The following is an 18,362-nucleotide window of genomic DNA, read 5'->3' on the forward strand; positions in this document are numbered from 1 at the left end:
ATTCCTCTCAGCCTGTGAAGTTGTGATCTAGGACGATGAAGATGAGCTCCATCTGCTATTTTTGTACATCGGGCACAGAGTCTACCTGATGGTCCAGGACTGCCAGACTTACGGAGACTCTATGGACACCCTGAAAGACCAGTACAAGAATGAAGTCTATTCAGGGCACATACTCCACTCGTGCAGGCAGCGAGGAATTACAACTGCCAGGCAGCGAGTGCAGAACAGCACACCCTGCTGCTGATCAGAGCCACTCCGATTACTTGAGGCAGAAGCTACTCAAGCAGAAAAGACTGAGCCTACCTTAATCAATCAAACTGGCAAACATTAGAAGTTGCTATCCACAACGCAGAATCATTCTCCAGCCAACATGTTCCCATCTCCTGTGGGACATGGGTGCCGCCATCTTGAGAGATGGGATTGTAAAACCTTCTCAGCAGTCAGTGACCACCCGAAGTGCTACTTCTGTGGGCAGGGCAAGCATCTGAGGAAACTCTGTCCTTCCAATGACGCCATCTGCTCCAACTGCAGAAAGAGGGACAATTCTGCCATCACTCTCGGGGACCTGGAACGCATGTGCGCTGTAGAGGTACCGATTGTGATGATGTCAATTCCACCTCCCCCCTTCCCTTCTGGTGAACTATGACTGGGCTCATTGCGCGCCATGGGGGCCGCCATCTTATCGGACTGCCGACAGCCAACGGAACTCCTCAGATGATGAACTGACGCTGGCAGCAGTAACCCTGGATCAACGCAGTCCACACTAACTTTCCAGAGCCATGATGGATGTCCAGGTAAATGGGCGTTCCACTGGTTGCCTATACGACAGTGGAAAAATGGTGATCTTCATTCACCCAAACACTGTACCGCACTACTCCCTTGGAGTACAGCGTGAGAGACAAAGTGTCTCCCTGGCCTCCCAATCCAAATCGGTTAACATTCATGGTAGTTGTACCGTGACATTGACTATATGAGGCACAGTCTAACTGTGATGTCAAACTCCTAGAACTGCCACAGCTTATTGCACCCATCTTATTGGGGTTAGACTTTCAGTGCAACTTAGAGGATTACCATGGAGTAGGACGGACCCAACCCTCCCCTCACTGTCTGTAGCAAACAGTTTATGGACTGCCTGGCCCTCCCTCACCACATGGCCGACCAGCACCCCCAGCCTCAAAGGACCAGCCAACAGCCCAAACCCAATCACTGCATCCGATATACGGCCTCTCCACGCTCCGGGTTCTCTCCCCCATTTCATCCCACCCCCCCACCCCCCCCATTTGCTAACCTCACCTCAGTGCCAGGGACAGTGCATGTATTAAGTTTGAGGTGAGGCACCTCCTCGCTGAGGGGGTGAAGAGCAGAGTATGAGCTCCTGGAGAGCCCAAATTGTTGTAGTGAAGAGTGGGGAGAAACACCGGATGGCCATAGACTATTCCCAATCCATCAACAGATTCACCCAGTTTGACACATTCCCCCTACCCCACATATCTGACATGGTAAACCAGATCGCCCAATACAGAGTGTTCTCAACCATAGACTTTGAGTCTGCCTATCACCCCATTCGCCCCAAGGACTGACCATACACTACTTTTGAGGCAGAAGGTCGACTGTACCACTTACTGAGAGTCCCTTTTGGGGTCATGAATGGGGTGTCTGTTTTCCAAAGGGAGATGGATCTGATAGTAAATTAACACAGGCTGCGAGCTACTTTCCCATATCTCTATAATGTCACCATCTGTGGCCATGACCAGCAGAACAATGATGAGAACCTCCAAAAATTCCTCCACACCGCAAAAGCCTCAATCTGACATGCAACACGGAGTGCGTCTTCAAGCACACTTTGCCCAGCTAATGGAGCCATCAACCTCTACTCCGACCGCATGCGCCCCCTGTTAGAACTCCCACTCTCCCCACTGTGTCAAGGCCCTGAAAAGGTATCTGGAGACTTTCTCTTATTATGCTCAGTGGGTTCCCAGCTATGCGGAGAAGGCCTATTCCCTCATCAGGTCCACCATTTTCCCCCTGTCAGCAGAAGACCACAAGGCATTTGACCATATCAAAGCTGACATTGCAAAGGCCATGATGCATGCAGTGGACGAGTGCATCCCCTTCCAGGTGGAGAATAACGCATCGGATTTTGCCCTGGCTGCCACATTTAACCAGGTGGGCAGGCCAGTGGTGTTTTTAATCACTCACTTTTCAAGCCCCGAGAACTGTCACTCTTCCATCGAGAAAGAGGCCCAGTCTATCATCAAAGCAGTATGGCACTGGAGGCATTATCTCGCCAGTAAACATTTTACCCTGCTGACTGACTAACGGGCAATCGCCTTCATGTTCAACAACCAGCAGCGGGGTAAAATCAAAAATGACAAAATCCTGAGCAGGAGAATTGAACTCTCACCTACAATTATGACATACTGAACTGGGCCAGAAAGCTCAATGAGCCCCTGATGCCCTTTCTTGAGGTACATGTGCCAATGCGCAGAAGATCCGGTTGCCACCCCGGAATCTCCGTTTTTTTTTCCCACTTCGTCAAGGCCCATGATCTCCCCTTCTCCATTGAGGACATCAGGATGCTGATCAAAAATTGCTGAGACTGTGTGGAGTACAAACTGCGCTTCTACCAGCCTGAAAGTCACACCTGATCAAGGCCACTCGCCCCTTTGAACAACTGAGTATGGACTTCAAAGGACCCCTACTCTCCACGAACCACAATGTGTACTTCCCCTGTCCAGACATGACCGCAGCTACCATCATAAAGACTCTGAACAACCTGTTCACCATTTTCAGAAACCCCTGCCACGTTTACAGCGATAGGGATTCATCCTTCATGAACGACTAGCTGCATCAATATTTGCTGTCCAATTGCATTGCCTCTAGCTGTATCACTAGCTATAACCCCAAAGGGAATGTCCAGGTGGAGTGGTCTGGAAGGCAGTACTACTGGCCTTTAAAGTCCAAGGGCCTCCCCATCCCCCAATGGCAAGAAGTCCTCCCAGAGGCCCTCTATGATATCTGGTCCCACCTGTGTATAGACATCAATGAGAGGCGTCTTTACATTCCCCAGGAGATAGCCATTGGAACTACCTTACCCACCTGGGTGACGTTCCCTGGGCCTGTCCTACTTCGCAAGCACTTGAGGACCCACAAATCCGACCCTCTGGTCAAGAGGATCCAGCTGCTCCACAGTACACCTACGTAGCATTCCCGGACGGACGTGAAGACACGGTATCCATCCGGGACCTGGCACATGCGGGAGCATCTGGACTTCCCCCTTCAACCAGCTGACAAGTTTACTGCCCCCCTCCCAAGCTCTTCAGTACCTCAGTCCCCTACCTCCACCACCTCTGTCAACCTGGCAGCTGACACAAACATTCCCACCCTCCCAGCTCAACCAAGCACCCCTGCCCAGGCCAACCAAGATGGAGCAGCCACAGCTGCCAGAGATCACAACAGACCCCTGGACCGGGGCAGGTCGATCACAATGCCAAAGGAGACTGCCGGACAGACTGAACTTGAGGTCACCTGAACGCTTATGTTGCAAATAAGCCCCGGGACTTATTTTACAAGAGGGGATGAATGTGGTGAAATGTATAGGTAAATAATATGGCCTTTTATGTTTGACCTTGCTCTCATTTATGGCTCGTGACTCCTCCCCTTTATCACCCATAAAGGCTGTCATGCCATAATCCTGTCCCCAGTTTGAGTGTGGGTCAGGGAGAGCCAGCAATCCAAGGGATGCTGTCCATCTCTTGCTAACAAAAGTCTTCCGTTCCAGTAACTTCAGTCTTTGCATTATTGATCGTGCATCAATGGACAAAAGGATCAGAAGGAACATGGTGATCCAAAGAGTCTGTTTCTTTGCTCTACCTCTCCATGACTCTAATTTGAGGTTCGAGATCCAATGGTTAAACTCCTCTCTAGACTGAATGATGTGGCAGTGACCCCATCTGAGTGGTGATTAGCAATCTGGGAGAATAGATCCTTTTTGTTCCAAAGAATAAAAGGTAAAAGGGTTCAGTAAAAGAAATGAAAAAGATGAGATGATGACATAGCCAAAAGCTATCAAATTCCTTTGAAAGAAATTTCCCAGGTGGCTTCTGGTGTTTCCACATGCATTACCTTGCCTACCACTTGCTCCAATGCTAAAATGTTCGACAGGATGAAATGAGCATTCCAAGCCACAGCAAGATCATTAATAGCTGAGACCCCTGAGCTTGACTTCCCTCAAATCAAATTCACAGGTCCATAAAATTGAAGTTATTAATCTGAACAACCTCCTATGAATCTTTGCAACTGTTACTGATTTGTATACTTGGCATTTCATTACAGGAATACAAGTCCCTGCGATGTTTATGCCCAAGTAATGATGTGTAATATGGGCAATTGTGCAGTCAGTAGCATTTTCCATTTTTGTTCACAATATGTGATTATTGCCAGCAGTTACTGACCATCTCTACTTACCCTGAACTGAGAAAGCAGATGAGTATGCTGGTGGGTCTGGTTGCAGAGATTGGTCAAGATTATTGTCATCTGATTGTACAAGTACAACCCGATGAAACAGTGTTCTCCGGTCCTTGGTGTAAAATCATGCAGAAAAATAATAACATATGCAGGATAGGCTTTGTATCTATATATATATTAAAAAAAACAATGCTGTACAAATCAGTCTGGATGGTCCGTGTGAGCAGTTCCTTGGGTTGTTCAGCATTCTCACTGCCTGTGGGAAGAAGCTGTTCCTCAGCCTGGTGGTGCTGGCTCTGATCCTCCTGTAGCTCTTCCCCGACGCGAGCAGCAAAAAGATGCTGTGTGCAGGGTGGAAGTGTCCTCGATGATTTTGCGTGCCCTCTTCAGACAATTATTCCAGTAGGTCACATTGATGGTAGGGAGGGAGATTCCAGTGATCCTCTCTGCCATTCTTATGGTCCTGTGGATTGACCACTGATCCATTTCTCTGCAGCAACTATACCACACTGATGCATCCAACAGGATGCTCTTGATTGAGCTTCTATAGAAGGTTGGCATAATGATGGCTGGTAGCTTTGCCTGCTTTAAACCTTTCAGGGAGTACTGTTGCGCCTTCCTGAGAGTGAGATGTTGAGTGTCCATGATAGGTCAACAGTTAAGTGAACTCCTAGGAATTTGGTGCTCTCTACTATAGAGTTGTTGATGTGCAGTGGAGGGTGGTCATTCCTGGTCCTCCTGAAGTCCTCGATCACCTCCGAGATAGAGCTACAGGCATCTCTCTTTCCCTGAATGGCATTAGGGTGACACGGTTAGTGGAGAGTTTAACGTATTGCTATTACACCACCAGCAATCTGGTTTGAATTTGGCATTTTCTGTAAGGAGTTTGTATGTTCTTCTTGTCTGCATGGGTTTCCTCCAGCAACTCCTGTTTCCTTGCACATTTCCTAGAACTGTGGGGATGAAAGGCTAATTGGACACATGAGTGTATTTGGGTGGCATGGGCTTGTGCATTGGCATGGCCTCTTACAGGTGAATCTGTAAATTAAAAGTCAAAATCTATCAGTGAAACAAATGGGTTTTAATGACATTTTTAATTCTAGATCTATTAAATCAAATTCCTTAGCTACTAATGAGCGATTCCAATTTCTTTCCAGTTGACATATCCAGTAAATTCTTTACTCTCAGGCTGCTTGATAAATGACTGAGTACTCCATCAATTAGGAACAGAGGTGCACTGTCTCCCATACCCTGAGGCTTGTGATTGTTGTCACCTCAGAATTATCTATCAGTCTCTTTGGATGCTTTATGGGTTTGTTTTTGTGCCTTTTCCTTTGGTGGGACACTGAGCTTGGTGACATTGGGTATTGGTAACCCTGAAGTTTTTTCCTGCTCCTCCCCAGTACTTGCCTGCATTTCTGCAATCTTTCATGCCTAATAAAGTGAGTCGGGAGGAGGCCTGCTTCAACATCTTGAGATGAGCTGTTTCAGTAGTCTAGGACAACAGGTGCAGTGTTGAGATGTCCTCCCCATGAAGTTCCAGTGAGTATACAAAATAAGGCCATTGGAAAACAATGGTCTGACTGAATTTCACCAGCGGAAAAGAAATAGCAAACAAGGAAGCAAAACAAGGACTTTAAAAACCATACAGAAGATGACTGAGAAGGTCATTAGGAAGGAAAGTTTGAATTTTGAAAGGAGGCTAGCAAATAATATTAAAGATACTGAAAGCTTTTAAAGCTATATTAAGAGTTTAAAAAAAGTGGATATTGGGCTAATAGAAAATGATGGAGAAATAGTAATGGCAGACAAGGAGATGGCAGAAGATTTAAGTATTTTGCATCAGTCTTCATTTTGAAGACATTAGCAGTATACCAGACTTTCTAGGGTGTCAGGGAAAAGATGAATGCTGTCATGATCACGAGCGAGAAGGTGCTTGGGAAGCTGAATAGTCTGAGTGTAGATAAGTCTCCCAGGCCAGATGGAATGCACTCTTGGGTTCTGAAAGAAGTAGCAATAGAGATTGTGCAAGCATTAGTGAATATCTTCCAAGAATCGTTAGATTCTGGCATTGGTTTGAGGGGAGTGGAAAATTGCAGTGGTCACTCTATTTCGAAAGGGAGGAAAGCAGCAGAATGGAAATAATAGACCTGTGAATCTAACATCAGTGGTTGGAAAGTTGTGGGAGTTCATTGCCTCGATGAGGTTATGGAGTACCTGGGGGAAAATCTTGTCTGACAAACCTCCTGCAATTTTGTTTCAATAAAGCACAAGCAGGCTAGACAAAGGAGGGGCAGTGGATATTGCATATTTGGATTTTAAACGGGCCCTTGACAAGGTGCTGCACATGAGCCTGCTTAACAAGATGAGAGCTCATGGAATTACAGGAACATTACTGCCATTGGCTGATCAGCAGGAATAAAGAGATCCTATTCTGATTGCCTGCCTGCCACTGGTGGTGTTCCACTAAGGTCTGTGTTGGGGGCTGCTTCTTGTGTTGTATATGTGATTTGGATTGCAGAATAAATGGCTTTATGGCTAAGTGTGCAGATACAAAGATAGGTGGAGGGTCAAGTAATGAAGAGGAAACTGAGAACCCACAGGGTCTTGAATAGATGTGGAGAATGGGCAAAGTGACAAATGAAATACTTTCCAACATTGTGTATGGTAAACTGTGATATAAGGAATAAAGTGTTAGACTATGATTTAGTTTGGAGAAAATTCAAAATTCAGAGGTCCAAAGAGACTTGGGAGTACACTTGTTAAATACCCAAAAGATTTACCTTCCAGGTTGAGTCAGTGGTGAGAAGGTGTATACAGTGTTTGCATTCATATCGAGGAATAGGATATAAGAGCAGGGGTGTGATGTTGAGGCTTTGTAATATAGTCATTTAGAGTATGGAGTACAGTTTTGGGGTCCTTGTTAAAGAAAGGATGAGCTAACATTGGATAGGGTTCAGAAGATTCACAGGAATTGTTCTAAGAATGAAGGGATTAAAATGTGATGAGTGTCTGACTGCTCTGAGACTGTACTCCTTGGAGTTTAGAAGAATGGGTGGGGGGGGGGGGGGAGGAACACCTGATCGAAGTATTTCAAATGTTAAAAGACCTGGAGAGAGGAGATGAGGCAAAGTTGTTTCCCATAATTAAGGAGTCAAGAATAAGAGGGCACAACTTCAGGATTGAAAGGTGCCCATTTAAAACAGATGCAGAAGAATTTCTTTAGCCAGAGAGTAGTAAACCTCTGGAATTTGCAACCATTAGTGGCTGTGTAGGCCAAGTCATTGGGTGTATTTCAGGCAGACACTGATATGTATCTGAATAGCCAAGGTGTCAAAGGTTATGGGGAGAAGGCAGGGGAGTGGGGCTGAGAGAGTGGATCAGCTCATGACAGAATGGCTGAGTGGACTTGATGGGCTGAATGGCCTACACCAATGGAATTGGTGTAAATGAGTGTTCAGTTAGTTCGACTCACTGGGATGAAGGGGCTGTTTCCGTGCAACTCTATGAAATAAGGTTGAATAATCAAAAAAAATAACTGGCATTTTAAGGAAAGCAATGGAGGATCTGACAAGTGAACAAAGCATAATGTGATAAAGGAGTATATGTCTGCCTGTTTTCATTTTCCTCTGTTGGCAGAATGAAAGGGAAGATACTGAGAAAATATTGCTTGGTGAGATTCAGGGTAAAACAAGAGAACTCGATCATTTGGGAATGAAATCAAGAAGTACTTCAGAAACCAAGTGGAGTATGACATTTTCTTTCCCAAATGGTTGTAACTGCAAGTTCATTGGAAATTTTTAAGCTTCTGATTTTTGTGTAGATATATCATGAGTTATGTTTCAAAGACTACAATGCCGATCAGATGCTTTCTTTGAACTGCGCAGCAAATTTGAAAGCACAAAAGGGCTAACACTGCTTCTGTCTGTATTAACATCTCAACTGGGAAAAGAGCTGGTGTTGTAAATCAGGTTTAATGCAGGTGATACAATCTCCTTTCCAGAAAGATAACGAAGAGAGAACATCAGACGTAAAGGAACAAGAGGTTGCTCAGATCCAGAAACTCGAGCAGACTATTGAGCAATTAAGAACCAAAATTGCTGAACTGGAGAAGCGGTCAGTACTTCTTGATGATGAGAGCTCTGTTAAGGACCATGAACTTGGCAATGTAGTTTTGAGCCCTTCTAATGCTCAGGCTGACTGGCAGACTTCTCTTTTACCCAGTCCACACAGATGTGGTGCAGAGGTGAAATCTGCACAGACTTCGCCCACTCAAGAGTGTGCATCTGTTCAAGTGCCTTTATTCAATAGCCAGTCTTCACAGCCTCCACCTTCCACTTGTATTGCGCCTCCTTCTCAGGACCATTTGGTAATTGTATCTTCAGCACAGTCACACACTCTGGAAGATCTGCGTGCTTCACCAGTGTTTGTCTCGCCGTCTGACCGAGATTCCTTTGCTGCATCTGTGCAAACAGGTCAAAGTTTACAAGTTCTGCCACCAGTTTTATCCAGTCAAGACTCTTTGTCCCGGTTGCCTAACTGCCAAACAACTCCTCTGCCTGTGACTGAAATTGCACCATCGACCACTCTGTCCTGTTGCAAACTTCTGCCTTCAACAGTCACACTATCTGTCTGTGACCTGTCGTCTCTCCAGCTGGGTCCTTCAGTCCCCATTCCTCCTGCACCTCCCTCTCATTCAAGCTGTTGTCCTCCACATTATCCATCAGCTGGTTGTAGGTACCATCCTCCCCCAACCCCTGGTTATGCCATTCCTTCTCCCCTCACTGGCTCCACAGATCCTTCTTTTTCTCCCCAATCTTCCTCTGCTGTTCCTTCTCCCCTCCATTGCTCCTCAAATTCTCCTCATCCTCTCCTCTGTGGTTCTGCCATTCCTCCTCATCCTCCCCTTCCTGGCTCCTCAGATTCTCCTCGCCCTCTCTCTGGCTCTGCTATTCCCTCACCTCCCCCCCTGCTGGGCTCGACCATCCCTCCACCCCCTCCCCCTCTACCTGGCTCGGCCATCCCTCCTCCTCCCCCTCTGCCTGGCTCGGCCATCCCTCCTCCTCCTCCCCCTCCCCCTCTATCTGGCTCAGCCGCCCCTCCTCCCCCTCCCCCTCTGCCTGGCTCAGCCATCCCTCCTCCTCCGCCTCCACCCCCTCTGCCTGGCTCGCCCGTCCCTCCTCCTCCGCCCCCTCCCCCTCTGCCTGGCTCGGCCGTCCCTCCTCCTCCGCCCCCTCCCCCTCTTCCTGGCTCAGCCGTCCCTCCTCCCCCTCCCCCTCTGCCTGGCTCAGCCATCCCTCCTCCTCCGCCTCCTCCCCCTCTGCCTGGCTCGCCCATCCTTCCTCCTCCACCCCCTCCCCCTCTGCCTGGCTCACCCGTCCCTCCTCCTCCTCCTCCGCCCCCTCCCCCTCTGCCTGGCTCAGCCGTCCCTCCTCCTCCGCCCCCTCCCCTTCCTGGCTCGGCCGTCCCTCTTCCTCCGCCCCCTCCCCCTCTGCCTGGTTCGGCCGTCCCTCCTCCTCCTCCACTCCCTCCCCCTTTGCCTGGCTTGGCTGTTCCTCCTCCTCCGCCCCCTCCCCCTCTGCCTGGTTCGGTTGTCCCTCCTCCTCCTCCACCCCCTCCCCCTCTGCCTGGCTTGGCCATCCCTCCTCCTCCTCCCCCTCCCCCTCTGCCTGGCTCGGCTGTCCCTCCACCACCACCACCACTGCTTGGGTACGGTGAACCACCCCTTCCATCAGGATTTTTTGGAATCGGAATGAAGGACAAATCGGCAAGAAAAGTTGCCATTGATCCATCTCGTCCAATGAAGCCTCTCTATTGGTCAAGAATTCAGCTGAGCAGCAAAAGGTAACTAGAATTTCAATTGAGTCTCATTCAATAAGTTGTAATTTGGTTTTAAGATGGTTGATATTTCAGTAATTTGAGTCTAAACTCTCCATTGATATCTGTTGCACAAGATTTATGTTCTGCTTCAATGAAGGGTTTTAGTGTTCATCTATTGTATAATGTCACTCAAGTCTTTGAAAACATTGTTTAAATGTATCTGGAAATTGTATAAAGTACAATTCATTGTTCTTCCATTGTCATCAGTAAAATTTATTGAATTGATAGTGAATCCTTAATTTCTGTTCAATCCTGACATTGTTCTCTTTCCCCCAGCTGCCCCCCACCCCACCCCCTCCACCACACAAGAAAAGCTGAAAGTTCAACTTTGTAACACACCCTGTGATCTCGTTCCATCAATGCTTGTAATCTTGCTTGAACTTGGAGGCTTCAGTGCTCAAAGGAAAAAAAGTCGTTATACTTAAGCTAAAAAAGTGAATGTTGGAAATATTAGCAGATATGTCTATAAATGGTATCAACTTCTGCTGCAAAACCCAAATCTCGCCATCACTTCCATCCATCAGCCTATGTTTGCTGATTTCTGCTGCCCCATTAATTTGATTTTTGAAGTTCTTAACGTGATTTCCAAATCTGCCTGTAATTCCCTGTTTCTCGCACTTCAGTATCTGGTGCTTATGTTCATCCATTGCTCAGTTCAGCAAGTCCACATTCTACTGTGCTATTCTATACCTCTTTTTTTTTCTTCCCCCTCCTCCCCAAATATTCTGTTATTTTTTAATACTCTTTATAATGCACATTTTTGGTCATCTATCCTACTATGTGGTGCAAGCATGAAATGCTGTTTGATAAAGCTTTTAACCTGCTTTGGTATTTTGCACTACATTAAGGCACTGTTACTATTTGGGATTGTAACTTTTGTGCTCTGAAGTTCAAGCAGAAAAGGGAAATGTTAATGAAGGACAGGATAAAAATGGGCAACACTAATGCTTAACCCTCCAATTTATTTTTGGTCTTTGGATTTTACATTCAAAATATCTGTTGTATATTAGATTTCCAGGAAAAGGCAGTTACAATGGATCAGGTTGCACTGAGCTGAAATTCTCTTTTGGGAGTTTGAGTTAAAAGGTGTGAGGTAATAAGAGGTCTGACTCTTCAGGATGAGATGTAGAAGCAGATGGATCGAGATGAGAAACCCAAATCTATTGGATATTACGCATTGTACGCTATGCAGATGCATTTGTGAAAATGGATCTGTTGCCTATCCATTGTTTTAGATGCATAATTTTTGGACACAAGATATATTTAAAAGCATTGGAACAGATGAGATTGAAAGGAGATTGTATAAATATGTTCTATATCCACAATGACTTTGATAGGAAATGAAGATTGCAGCAATGGTGTGTGACATAATACCTTTTCCCTAACAACCAGGCTGAAGCTTCTCATTCACTTAATTAGGTTTGTTGTAAGAGTTGTCAAGGAGGTTCTCAAGGGAAGCACCGATCTGGTCACAAAATTTTGCTACAGAGTTGGCAAGCAGTTGAAACTTGGCAAGTCTCATCAATTAATGTAAACAGTCTTATGTATAATGTACAATCCTATTCAGTTAGTTAAGGTACAGTGGAATAGCCTTGAATCCAATAATCAAGTGTACATATTGAGATATATATTGAGGGAATGTTGATAGGATAAGCATTTGGTCAGTGATTTAAATATTGAAAGATTTGTGGTCTGAACCTTTAAGTTGGTGCCTTGTTTAATTCTTCACATAGTTACCAGAAAGGAAAAATTAAAATACTTAATTTTGTTGTGGCTGAAATTGTCCAAATTGCTTCTGCTTTGCAGGATTTTGTATTTTGGTTACTGATACGGTGTTTGATATCTGTGATCTATTAGGTTGAGGTCTTTTGTAACAACTTGAAGATGAACAGTTTAATAAGCTGATGGTAGCTGGAAGCTATTTTTCTCTGCCCTGCTCCCACCACCACTTCCCATTTCACTTCAATTTGAATTGTTCCATCAATTAGTAGCATTGTTTATCTGCCTTGGATGTTGAAAGGAAATATTCCCATAAACCTGTTCATAGCTGGCCAGTGAATTTTTCTATTCTTCCTTCTCTCTTCCATTTCATTGACTCCTCTAAGTTGCTTATCTTTGAATGCCCAAAATTGATGGCATATGAGACTAATTTCTGTGGTTTAGAATCATGCATTTAACAGACCAAGCAAGGTTAGGGAATCTTATTCCCTGAAGGGCATGAGTAAACCAGATGGGCTTTGGCCACAATCCAGTGGATTGTCAACATTATGGATGAAACTCTGGTCTATATTTGTTTAAATACTTAAAGACCCCAGCCTTCAAATTAGGATTTGAACTTTTTCACTCTAGATAATGTAGTAATCTAACACCCATAACTTGGTACCCATTCGTGTCCTAAATATGTTTAAGTTAGTTTTGTTATCAATTTTAAAATTTAGCAATTTTGTCTTTTATAGAGAATCTGAAATATTGCCCATTTGGGCAGCACTCGAAGAACCCACAATTAATGCTCAAGAACTGGAAAACTACTTCTCAAAATCTGCTGCCAAGGAGCGGAAAAAGCCAATTTTAGATACCTACAGCAAAACTAAAACCAGACAGGTAAATAGTCTCTGTGTTAAGTCTGAAATTCCACGCAAACTCAAATATTAATTGTTCTGATATTTTTCAAAGAATGAATGTTAGACATTTTTTTGGAGGACTTGGTACATTTTGGTACCAAGGACATCTACCTGCTGATGTCATGCAAAGTAAGTTTAAGAGTTTGGAGAGAGGCTGAAGAACAGGACCTCTAAGGTAGTAATTGCTGCAGTATTCCTAGTGCCATGAGCGAGGGAAGGTCAGACAGGAAGATAGTCCAGGGTTTCGGGTTCTTGGAACCTTTTCTGGGGAAGGGGTGATCTGCACAAGTGGGACAGATTGACTCTGAACTAGAGGGGAACCAATATCCTGGCAGTGAGGTTTGCTAATGCTGTTGGAGAGGAAGAGTATCAATCTAAATTCATAGAGGGGTGGGGTCAAAATGAAAAGGCAGAGGAAAAAGGAGTTGGTGCACAGGTGACAACTAGTAGGGAGCTTAAGTGGAAGGACAGGCAGATGCAGCAAAATTGCAGCCAGTGGGATGAGTTGCAATACAACAGGGACAAAGTCGTAAGCCCTTTTTCCACTGGCCTCCCAATTAATTGGCTGTGCATTGTCCCAGGATAGGAAGCCCTGAAAACAGGTGACTTTCTGCTGTCGCTTTACCACCAATGTAATCAGCACGCCGGCATCAGCAAGTGCTGGGATTATGATTAGGGGTAAAGTTGGTTAATCCCGCACGTGAAGTGACATCATTTGATGCCCATATTTGGACAATGTTCCTTTTCCACTGGACCCTGTCCCAGTAAATTTCCATTTAGTTCCTGGGACAGGGTGCCAGTGGAAAGGGGCTAAAGTAACCAAAGGCTAAAGGTTTTGTATTTGAATGCATGCAAGAAGTAAAGTGGATGACCTTGTAGTACAGCTACAGTTTGGCAGGTATGATGATGTAACCATCATGGAGTAGTAGCTAAAGGATGGATGTCATGGGAAAGGATACACAAATAAGCAGAAGGGGTGGCATGGCTCTGTTGGTAAGCAACAACATTACCTCATTGGAAAGAGGTGACATAGGATCAGAAAATGTAGAATCACTGTGGGTTATGTTAATAAATAGCAAGGGTAAAAAAAACACTGTTGCCAATTATATACAGACCTCCAAACAGTAGCTGGGATGTGGATCACAAATTACAACAGGAAATAGAAAATATGTTTCAGAAGGGCAATGTTATGGTGTTCATGGGGGATTTTAACATGCAAGTAGATTGGGAAAACAGTTGAGACTGGATCTCGATACAATTTGTAAAAAACCTACGAGATGGTTTTTAGAGCAGCTTCAAGGAGATGCAATGGATGTTGTGTATTTGGATTTTCAGAAGGCCTTTGACAAGGTGTCATATATAGGGCTACTTAACAAGATAAGAGCCCATGATATAACAGGAAACAGACCAGCATGGGTAGCGCATTGGCTGATTGGCAGGAAGAATAGAGTTGGAATACAGGGATCATATTCTAGTTGGCTGCCAGTTTCTCGATGGTCCACAGGGGTTGGTGTTGGGGTCACTTTTTTGTTGTATATTAATGATTTTGATAATGGAATGAAGAGCTTTGTGGCCAAGTTTGCAGATGATACAAGGGTAGGTGGAGGAGCAGGTAAGGTTGATGAAGCAGGGAGGCTGCAGAAGGACTTACACAGATTAGGAGAATGGGTAGAGAGGTGGCAATTAAAACAGTGACAGAAAGTGTTCAGTCATGTACATTGGTAGAAAAAATAAACAGGCAGACTATTTTTAAAAGGGGAGATAACTGAAAATATTCAGATGAAAAGGTACCTGGGAGTTGTAGTGAAGGATAGCCTGAAGATAAACTTGCATGTTGAGTCAGTGGTGAAGAAGTCAAATGCAATGCTGGCATTCCTTTGAAGAGGAATAGAATGCAAACGCAGGGATGTAATGTAGAGGCTTTATAAGACATTTGTGAGACCTTATTTGTAGCTTTTTGATCAGTTTTGGCCTGTTCATTTCAGAAAAGATGTGCTGACTTTGGAGACGGTTCAGTGGAGGTTCGCAGGTATGGTTCCAGGAATGAAAGGGTTGTCATACGAGGAGTATTTGACAACTCTTGGCCTGTACTCATTAAAATTAGGAGAATGAAGGGAATATCACTGAAACCTTTTGAATGTTGAAAGGTGTTGATGGAGAAAGATTGTTTCCCATGGTGGGGAATTCAGGATAAGAGAGGGCATAACTTCAGGAACAGCAATGCGTAGGAATTTCTTCTGCCAGAGATTAGTAAATCTGTGGAATTTATTGCCATAGGTGATTGTGGAGGTCAGGTCATTGGGTGTATTTAAGATAGAATTGATAGGTTCTTGATTATCCAGGATATCAAAGGTTATGGAGAGAAGGCTGGGCAGTGGGGCAGAATGGGAAAATAGGTCAGCTCAGGATTAAATGGCGGGGAAAATGTGATGGGCTGAACAGCCTATCTCTGCTCTTGTGTCTTATGAAAAGAGTGCCACCTAATGTCGATCCATCTTTCTTTCAGTCATTGGGAGGCCAGTTGTTTATTTGTTGCATACAGTATTAATCTAATCAGCCTACCCATGAAATTCATGTCTCCCACAGACAGATGTTTCATAATGGCTCATTTATGCAGCTTGGCCTGCTGAAGAAAGAGTTGAGCTAAAGAGAATTATATGGTGGCCAGGAAGGAACTTAAGGACTTGGAAGAGCTAGAAGGGGGAATGAGAATGCCTTGGCAAGTAGGATTAAGGAAAGCTCCAAGGAATTCAGTGTTTGTGAAGAACAGAAGGATGTAAAGAATGAATGTGGGGCCGCTAAAGGATAAAGGAGATAACGTGCCTGGACGTGGAGGAGGTTGGGGAAATCCAAAATGAATACTTTAATACTCACAAAAAAACAGACGCTTGATCAGGATGAGGTCAGAATAGAACAGGCCTGGATGATGGATGATTGTGTGCTGGATGATGTTCATATTAAGGAAGAGGAAGTTGTGAATCTTAAAAACATTGAAATTAATACATCTCTGGGACCAAAAGCAATATACTCCAGGTTGCTGTGGAAAGGGAGGAAGGAGATAACTGGGACATTAGCTATGACATTTGAGTCCTCTGCCACAGGGAGGGTCCAGGAGGATTGGAAAACAGAAATGTGGTCTCCTTATCAAAAAAAGTAATAGGGAGAATCCTGGGAATTAGAGACTGGTGAGTCTTGCACCGGTGATGTGCAAACTACTGGAGAGGATTCTTCAGGATAGGATCTATGATCATTTGGAGAACTACAGTTTACTCAAGAATAGTCAACAAGGATTTGTGAAGGGAAGATCATGCCTCATGATTCTAATTGAGTTTGAGGACATAAAAGAAATTGATGAAGGTAGGGCAGTAGATGTGGTCTATGTGGATTTTAGTGAGCTATTTGACAAGATCCCCCATGAGAGATTCGTTCTGAGGAATGGGATCCATGGAGCCTTGGCTGTGTGGATTAATAATTGGCTTGCATGTCAAAAGCAGAGAGTGGTAGTGGATGGAAATTCTGCCTGGAGGTCAGAGCCTAGTGGAGTTCCACAGGGATCTGTTCTAGGACCCCTACTCTTGTGATTTTTATAAATTGTCTGGATGAAAAAGTGGAAGGATGGGTCGGTAAGTTTGCAGATGATATGAAGGCTATGGATAGTGCTGATTGTTGTTGTTTACAAAAGCATCTAGACAGGATGAAGAGTTGGGTGGAAATGTGGCTGATGAAGTTCAATCCAGATAAGTGTGAGATGATCCCTTTTGGAAGGTCAAACCAGCATGGTTAATGATTGGATACTTAAGTGTGGAGGAACAGAAGGGCCTTGGGGCCCAAATGATGCATCCCTCAAGCTTTCCACAAAGGTTGATCGGATAGCTAAGAAGGTAAATGGATATTGGGCTTCGTTAATTGGGGGATTGAATTGAAAAGTCGAGAGGTCATGTTGCAACTCTACAAATCTCTGGTGAGACCACACTTGGAATATTGTTCAGTTCTGGTCACCTCATTATAGGAAGGGTGTGGAAGCTATGGAGAGGGTTAAGTTAAAAAGGATGAGAGGAGATTTAATAGAGATCTACAAGAATTTGAAAGACATAAATAAGGTGGACAGCCAGTGCCTTTTTCCCAGAGCAGGTATAGGAAACATCAGGAGACATCTCTACAAAGTGAAGGGAGGAAAGTTTAAGGGAGACTTCAGGGGTAATTCTTTTTATATATATAAAGAGTTTTGGGTTCTTGGAATGCCTTGGTAGAGCCTGAAACATCAGGGGCATTTAAGAGACTCCTAAAGGCACATGGATGAAAGAAAAATAGAGGGTTAAGAGGTTGGAAGGGTTTGGTACTTTTTCTTTTGGTAGGAATATAGTGGTCAGCATAACATCAAAGACCGAAGGGCTGTTATGTTCTGTGTAAAGAATTATTGTTTGCAGGATAGTAGGTTTTAATAAGCCTATTTGCTGAGAGTTTCCCACAGAATATCGACAATCAGTTATTGTATTGGTATATCCTTCAAAACTTAGTAATAACTAAGTTCTACCTAATTTACAAGACTTGAAGCATTTTTGCATCACAAGAGTTGAAATGGTGGACAAAGAAGGTGCTCAAATTAGAAACAAATCCAGAAATCCATACCTTACAAAGGACCCAGGGCCAAAATGATTACCTATGACTCTTCATGGATGTGACCTGACTTTTCCCAGTATTCTTGGACTGAATTTGAACTGGGATTTGCATACATTTTTTTTAAGAAATCTAGAAAATACTGGTAAAACTCAGCAGATTGTGCAGCATCTGGGGAAAGAAGAATCTGTTATATTTTGAGTTGAAAGCACTTCTTGAGAAACTAGAAAGCAAGTTGTCCCATTTTTTTTTTAAAGACAAAGGTCATGCATGTGAGTTTTAATTTTCTTTCTTTTCTAGTACCATAGAACACTACAGCACAGAAAGGAGCTCTTCTAGCTGTGCCAAACTATTTTACTACCTCGTCTTGCTGACCTGCAACCATCTCCCTAACTCCTGCCATCCACGTGCCTGTCCACATTTTTCTTCAATGTCAAAATTGAGCCTGCATTTACCAATTCATCAGGAATTTCATTGTACACACTCACCACTCTCTGCAAAGAAGTTCCCCTTAATTTTCCCTTTAAACATTTCCCCTCTCAGCTTTAACCCATGTCCTCTAGTTTTTAATCTCACCTAACCCCAGTAAAGATAAAGGTGCAAACATTTAAACTGTCACTGTTTGGCCAATTTAGTGGCATGAAAACAGTTGTCAGTTTACAGCAAAGTTAAAACTCTAATTTGCATGGGGATGTAGCAAATTTGAATTTACAAAATGTGTATCTCCATAAAACCCAAAGCATTGAAGGTGCTTGAAGTTGAGTAAACCTTGAGAAT

The 18,362-nt window shown here is 44.3% G+C and overlaps 1 protein-coding gene across 1 annotated transcript in view; it reads left to right on the top strand.

The window, feature by feature from the left end:
- LOC138762358 (formin-2-like) overlaps positions 1–18,362 on the top strand; it is a 439,633-nt gene that overhangs the window by 114,510 nt on the left and 306,761 nt on the right. The window contains exons 5-6 of the mRNA XM_069936126.1: positions 8,471–10,311; positions 12,804–12,948. Coding sequence (XP_069792227.1) covers positions 8,471–10,311; positions 12,804–12,948 — 1,986 coding nt within the window. The remainder of the gene's footprint in view (positions 1–8,470; positions 10,312–12,803; positions 12,949–18,362) is intronic.

Source organism: Narcine bancroftii, chromosome 4, assembly GCF_036971445.1.
Source record: "Narcine bancroftii isolate sNarBan1 chromosome 4, sNarBan1.hap1, whole genome shotgun sequence".
Taxonomy (NCBI): Eukaryota; Metazoa; Chordata; class Chondrichthyes; order Torpediniformes; family Narcinidae; genus Narcine; species Narcine bancroftii.